Here is a 7,473-nt window from a genome sequence, read left to right as displayed (position 1 = left end):
GTTTCCCCTCATTGGGAATTTGCCCAATAGTGTTGATTGAATGCTGAAAGATTGCTGGGTGGAGCATGAGGTGTGGGGATATGGTGACAAACAAAACAAGATCAGTGACAAAACAGGATTGAGGGTGAAACAGGAAATCAAGAGGGAGAGTAGAGGAGGTGGCAAAGGGGACAAGGAAGAGGTCACAGCAGAAGAGGGCTGCAGGGCACCCTCTCCTCTCCCCCGCCCTTCATCCTCCCAGTTCCTCTTTCCCTGCTGACTCCAGGAGCAGGTCAGCCCAGATGAAGCCAGCCTTCCTCTCGGCACAGAGGCAGGGGGCAGTGCTCAGCATGACCTCCTGCACACAGGCCCGTTGGTGGCTGCCACTGCTGCTGCTCACCCTGCCAGCCACAGGTGAGCCAGTGAGGGCCCAGCTGATCCCCAGGGGTTCTCAGGCCCACTGCATCCCTGACTGTGCTCCGCCTGCCCATCCCCGGCCCTGTTACAGGCTCAGATCCTGTGCTATGCTTCACTCAGCATGAGGAATCCTCCCGCAAGTGCAGTGGCTTCCTGGGAAGCGTCAGTGTGGAAGATTGCTGTCTCAACACTGCCTTTGCCTTCCAGAAAGACGGCAGCAAGCTCTGTCAGACATGCAGGTTAGGGGGAATGTGGCTCAGGGGAGACACAAAGGACTGCCTGTGGGATGACCTAGGACCGGGTGCTTTCCTTCTCTGGGATTTCTAAGGGCAGCCCTGAGCCCCTGATCATGATGACTAGCTCAGGGTTTCTCACCCTTGACACTATTGATTGATATTTAGGGCTGGAACATTCTTTGTTGGGGAAGGAGGGTGCTGACTTGTGCATTGTGGGATGGACGTTTTGTAACATTCCTGGCCTTCCACTAGATGCCAGTAGCAACACCCCTCTCAGTTGTAACAACCAAAAATGTCTCCAGGCATTGCCAAATGTCCCCTGGGGAGCAAAATCACCCGATTGAGAACCACTGCCATAGTTCCCATATATTGACCACTTCCTGCACACTGGAAGCATTGCAGGTAGGCTGCAGCTCATGTGTTTCTGAAGGTAACTCTAGTCTCCTAATTGTGATGACAGCTCATGTTTATTACATGCCAACTATATATGGACACATTGTGGGGGTGGAAGAGTTTGGGGAATTCTGAGAGCAGCAGCTACAGGCCCCTAAATGTGGTGATGATACTTCCCATTCATTGAGCACTTCCACATCCTGCATACCAGATGCATTGCTGCAGGAGGGCTCAGCTTGAGAATTCCTGAGGGTAGCTCTGGTCTCCTAATCATGATTTCCAGCTTGCATGTATTGAGCCCTTACTGTATTCCGGGTCTATCTTCTAATTGCTTACTGTTATTCTGGATACACTGTGGGGGTGGAGAGCTTGGGGATCTTTGAGGGCAGCTCTAGGCTCCTTGTTGTGTCCACCGTTCACATCTATTTAGCATTAACAGCATACCCAGTGCTATGAGGGGGTTGGGTGTAGATCTGGGGGATTTCTGAGGAGGCCTCTGAGCTTGCTGGGATGACGGCTCCTGTTTATTAAGCACTTCCTGTTTGCCTGCTACTGTGCAGGGTGGTGATCTGGTGAGTTTCTGACAGCAGCTCCAGTCCCCTAGTCCTTACTGGGGCTTACTGTGTGCCTGCTATTGTCCTTGAGGGTCTTCTAACTCCAGGTCCCTGATCATGATGGTAAATGATTTTTATCAAGCACTTACTGTATGCCCACCTCTTCCCATTCCATCCTCCAATATCCCTAAAATGTTGGTATTCATGAATTCATCCTATACATGTTTCCCCCCTTGTATGCATACTTACACTCTGGAGTCCGGAATGCCATCCTTGACAACTTCCATCAGGATGGGACATGTGCTCTTCTTTATAGAGCCGTAGGATGGTCACCTTGGTCAGCATGGGCCCCCTGCTCAGTGACATGCTCTGAGGGCTCCCAGCTGCGGCATCGGCGCTGCATGGGCCGGGAAGGGAAGTGCTCTGAGAAGGCGGTGCCTGGGACCCTTGAGTGGCAGCTACAGGCCTGTGAGGACCAGTTATGCTGTCCTGGTAAGGAGGACCAGGCAGGCAGCAAGCATTCCCTGCTAATAAGCACTAGGAACAATTAGTGCAGGGCACTGAGGTCAGGCCTATACCTGATGTTTGTGAGGACGGAAGGAGTGGCGGGAGGTGAGGTCAGAAAGGTGAGGGGGCCCTGGTAAGGACACTGGCTTTTAGTCTGAGTGATCTGAACTGTGGGCAGGAGAGAAATGTGATCTGGTATGGGTTGGGAGGACAGAGTGTGTATGGTGAGGGACCAGTGTGAAGGCTGCTGTGGTCATTCATGGGAGCAGTGATAGTGGGTCAAGTGTGGTGGCAAAAGATATGAGGACAGGATTAGCTGATGTGGGGCATGCGAGGAAGCAAGGAGTCCTGAATGGCACCCCACCTCCAGCCCCCTCTCTTCTGTCCCACAGAGATGGGTGGCTGGTCTAACTGGGGACCCTGGAAGCCTTGCTCTGTCACCTGCTCCAAAGGGACTCGGACCCGCCAGCGAGCATGTGATCACCCTGTCCCCAAGTGTGGGGGTGGCTGCCCAGGAGAGGCACAGGAGTCAGAGGCCTGTGACACAAAGCAGGTCTGCCCTAGTGAGTGAGGGCAGCCACAGGACACCAGTGGGGTCACCCGGGGTGGGTCTGTAGGGTTACAACAGGGAACTCCCAGGGTGAGGTGACTTCAGCACATATGACCACACTTGCATCCTATCTCCCAACCCACCACAGCACATGGAGCCTGGGCTGCCTGGGGCCCCTGGAGTCCTTGCTCAGGCTCCTGCCACGGTGGACCCCATGCACCTATAGAAACACGAAGCCGCACGTGTTCTGCACCTAAGCCCTCCCAGCAGCCTCCTGGGAAGCCCTGCCCAGGGCCAGCCTATGAGCAGCGGGGTTGCACTGGCCTCCCACCCTGCCCAGGTACGTGAGCGTGAGGCCTCTGACACTCTGCCGGTTGGGCTCTTGATTCAGGCACAGATGCTCTGCCATTTCAGGGGGCAGAGTTTCTATACCATGTGAACATGGAGCCCTTCATCTGGAACAGTCTGTCTCAAGAGTCTAGCAGCTGAGGGGAAGGATTAAAGTGGCCTTTCTCCTCACTCCCTTTCTTTCTCCAACAGTGGCTGGGGGCTGGGGGCCCTGGGGCTCTGTGAGCCCCTGTCCTGTGACCTGTGGCCTGGGCCAGACCCTCGAAAAACGGACATGTGATAACCCCAAGCCTCAGCATGGGGGCCCCTCCTGTGCTGGTGACACCACCCGGACTCACATCTGCAACACAGCTGTCTCCTGCCCTGGTCAGCACCTTAGGAGGCACCATTTCCATGTCTGAGCCCCCATTGCCCATCCCTGCTGCCCAGTTCCTCCTGCTGAGGCCTTGTTCCTGTCCCTAATTCCTCCTTTCCTGGCCCTGATGCCTTTGTTCCACCACTGAGCTCCCATTCCCACATCTGATTGCCCCCATGTCCTCCCATAGCCCTCATTCCTTCCTATGATCCCCTTGCTGCTTCCCAGCCTTGGACTGAGCCCCTGTTGCCCTGTCTCTCCAGTGGATGGAGAGTGGGAGACCTGGGGAGAGTGGAGCACCTGCTCTCGCCTGAACATAAAGTCCATCAGCTGTAATGAAATCCCGGGCCAGCAGTCACGCACGAGGACCTGCAAGGGCCGCAAGTTTAATGGACAGCGGTGTGCTGGCCAATACCAGGATATCCGGCACTGCTACAGCATCCAGGGCTGTGTCTGTGAGTACCCTACAGGCTTTGCTGTGAGGGTACAGCCGTCCCTGCAGGGGCAAGGATTTTCCAACTCTGCTGTGGACCCCATGTCCCTGCAGCCTCCCTCTCACAGGAGACTTCCAATTCTGACTCTGTGACCCCTCACCCTTCATTGCAGTGAAAGGCTTGTGGTCAGAGTGGAGTACCTGGGGGCTGTGCACGCCTCCATGTGGACCCAACCCCACCCGTGCCCGCCAGCGCCTCTGCACAGCCTTGCTCCCCAAGTTCTCGTGAGTGAGGGGGTAGAGTGTGCCTGGGAGGGGATCAGAACATTGAAGGTGGGAGAGTCAGCTATGCCAGGCAACCAGAGCTTCCACCACTGCATCGAGCGTGTCTGTCTTGCCAGGTGCCATCTCCTAGGAAGAGGGGAGAAAATAAAAGATGAGAAAGAAGCTGTTAGGGAAGAATTGATAGCCTCAGTAGCCCTCAGTCAGCCATTCTCCCATTTACATTTAGTCCTTCAGGTGTCGTTTACTCTGACTTCTCAGTTGCCCATGCTTTGACTTGGTCAATCACCCAGGCCTCCATTCACTCACTTGCTCCTGCACTCATCCAATCCTGTGGTCACCTGCTCCCACTCCATTCTTTCACTTGCCATCTCACTGCCCCAGGGCACTCTAAGACCTTTTCAGCAACAGTTATAGACATACAAAACCCAGATCCCATGAATCCCCCAAGGGACCTAGCAGGGGCCTGACAGAAAGCATGTGAAGAGTGACTGATGTGTAGAAGAGACTTCTACCTCAGCCTAGGTCCAGGAAGCTGATCAGGCCTCCTAGGGCATGTAGGAGTCAGAAAAGGAATTCCTGGCATCAAGACTTTGAGCAGAGTCCTGGACACAAGTGATTTGCCATCCCAAACATTTCCCAGTGATATAGTAGCCCAGGTGTTAGAGGGGATTCAAATACTCATCCCTTCTTTCCTCCCACATACATTGAGCCACCAGATTAAGGGCACTGTTCCCAGCTCATGGAAGGCCTGCCATCTGGGAAGGGATATCCTGAATATGGAGTTCTGAGTAGGTTCCGAAGATGAGTTAGAGGTGTTGAATGGAGGCACAAAGGACTTGAATGAGTAATAGACTGGAGGAAGCACTAATTGAGAGAACTGGGATGAGAGTGAATGAAGAGCTTGCCTAGTGGGAGAAATAACCCAGGCAAAGACCTTTCTGGACATGAGACTGAGTTTGGATAAAGTAAAGGAGGGAGAGAGAGGAAGAGAGAGAGAGATTGATATTAGCCTGGGGCAGGGATTTGGGCCCAACAATGAAGCCTTGAATGTCAGGACAAGGCCTTTGGGTTTTTTTCTGGGGACAGAGCAGAGAGATATAATGGGTTTGAAAGGTAAAAAAGGCAGCTTGTGTCAAGTAACAATCACCAGCATTTATTGAGAACTTACTGTGTGCCAGGCATTGCTCTGCACACTTTACCTGAATTAACTCATTTATCCTCACTCATCCCCATGAGGTGGGTATTAATATTATTCCTATTATTCCCAGTAATATCCTAATTAATCCCTAGGAAGCTGCCTAGGTTCCCACCCCACGCCCTCTGGAAACTGTGTCACAGGGAAGATAAATTGCCCAATGTCTCACAACTAAAAAGTAGTGTTAAGCGCACAGTAGGCACTCAAGAGTATGTCAAATGCATTTTTGCCTTCCCTAAGTTTCTTCCCTCCATTTCCCCAATGCCCCAGGCCCACCGTTTCAGTGGTTGAAGGTCAGGGTGAGAAGAATGTGACTTTCTGGGGAAAACCGCGGCCACTGTGTGAAGAGCTGCAGGGGAAGAGGCTGGTGGTGGAGGAGAAACGGCCATGTCTACACACGCCTGCCTGCAAAGACCCTGAGGACTAAAAGCGCTAACACCTCTCTCTTCCACTTTGACCCTCTGACTTCCCAAACCTCAATAAACTAGCCTCTTGGAGCTCTTCTAAGATTCCTTAAAAGAAGGCAAAGCAACGTACCCCCTTCCCCATACGTGGGGTTAATATTATCCTCTAGGGCAGTGATTCTCAACCTTCCTAATGCCGTGGCTCTTTAATACAGTTCCTGTGGGTCGTGACCCACAGGTTGAGAACCGCTGCTCTAGGGCCAAGAGCACAGCACAGGCAAAGTCACGGAGGCTAGTGTGGAAAACTGTATTTCCACTGTGGGTGCAGTTTGGCAGGAGCGAAAGTATCTAGCCTCAGTCTCCCTTCGCTGCCGTTGCTGTGACCTCGATTCCCTTAGTCTCTGGTCCGCTGACCCCTTAGGGTCCTGGGGCCGCCCTGGCACGTACCTCTGCAGAGCTCCGAGTTACGAGTTTCCCGATTGGCTACTCGTCCTGGCAGGCACTTTTTGATTGGTCGGAGTGCCTGTTGCCGGCTCCACCTCCTGAAGCTGCCTAGGTTCCCACCCGACCCCATACCCCCACCCCCAAGCCTCTCGGCTGGCGTATCCCCAGTCAATTGACCGTGAAAGGCAGCAGAGGCGTGGCTGGTGTTGGCGTCCTGCCGCGCAAGCACCTGCAGCCACCCACTCCCAACAGCCTGACTCCAATGCAGCAATTACTGGTGACAAACAGATCCGCGAGGCGGGTGGGGGGGGGGCGGTACGGAAGTGCTTATGATGTACTTTGAGCTGGGGCTTGGGCAAAAACAAGCTAGAGACAGCATCTGCCCATAGGAGCCCCCAAGAAAAACCCAGACATATTCTTCCAGCGCTTGTTCGTTCATTCAATGCTTATTAGCGTTTACTGTGTATTAAAGCTAAGTCTGGGCATCTGGGGTGGAGGAGGGCTGGTAGAAGGAGAGGACATCTGAGCGAGGGTACAGACTCAGAATAGTTATTCCTTTCCTTTGAACATCTATTTAACACTTAACGCCTACTTTATACTAACAATAGTGCTGGACATCATGGGGGATAGGGAAGAAGAGGAATCAGAGTGTTATGTGTCTCCACAGTGAAGGGGACAAACTCAGATACACAGATACCAGTGCTCTTAGCATTGGCTCATTCATTTACCACTTACTGAATGCCAAGCCCCTTGTAAGGAGACACATTAAGAATAATTGTAATTTTGGTAATAGCTAATGGTTAGAAAAAACCTGTGTTCCTGGTAGTCTCTTAAGGCCTTCCATAGCATGAACTCATTTAATGTATGACCAAACTATGAGGGTCAGTATTATTATCCCTATTTTACAAAAGAAGAAGCAGGCACAAAAAGTAGCAGATTGGGCTTTTTTGATGCACCATGGATTATGACGAGGCAGAAGCAGAGGTCAAGATTTTGTGCTATGGGTGAAGAGGCTCCTCTGTGTGGGAAGGTTCAGGTGGGAGGTTTGTGACCTGGAGTCTGCTGGTGCACTCACTTGAATTGTCTGGGTCATTTTTCTTTTATGTAAAATGGGCCAGTTGATGGGTACTTGGTCATCTTAGGAGGACTGAGCCAAAGTAAGAAATATAAGAGGTATGTGTTTACAAGAAAGTTCAACTGTGTGTGTGCATTATGAGGTACATACATATTTTTGTGTGTGTGTGATATGCAGACCTATGGGGATATGCAAGAATTAAGGATGAGGCGGCACCTGTGGCTCAAAGGCGTAGGGCCCCGGCCCCATATACCTGAGGTGGTGATTCAAACCCAGTCCAGGCCAAAAACTGCAAAAA

At 52.3% G+C, this 7,473-nt stretch overlaps 1 protein-coding gene across 1 annotated transcript; it reads left to right on the top strand.

Moving 5' to 3' along the window:
* Positions 1–298: 298 nt before the first annotated feature.
* On the top strand, positions 299–5,749 carry CFP (complement factor properdin). Its single transcript, XM_003799679.3, has 9 exons — positions 299–393; positions 488–635; positions 1,896–2,071; positions 2,479–2,649; positions 2,785–2,976; positions 3,177–3,350; positions 3,603–3,794; positions 3,946–4,057; positions 5,523–5,749. The coding sequence occupies exons 1-9, from the start codon at positions 330–332 to the stop codon at positions 5,677–5,679; spliced, it is 1,386 nt and encodes a 461-aa protein (XP_003799727.1). The 5' UTR covers positions 299–329; the 3' UTR covers positions 5,680–5,749.
* Positions 5,750–7,473: the final 1,724 nt, after the last annotated feature.

Source organism: Otolemur garnettii, unplaced genomic scaffold (assembly GCF_000181295.1).
Source record: "Otolemur garnettii isolate 467f Iridium unplaced genomic scaffold, OtoGar3 scaffold00153, whole genome shotgun sequence".
Taxonomy (NCBI): Eukaryota; Metazoa; Chordata; class Mammalia; order Primates; family Galagidae; genus Otolemur; species Otolemur garnettii.
The sequence above is the reverse complement of the archived record's forward strand: the minus strand, read 5'-3'. Positions and strand labels throughout refer to the sequence as shown.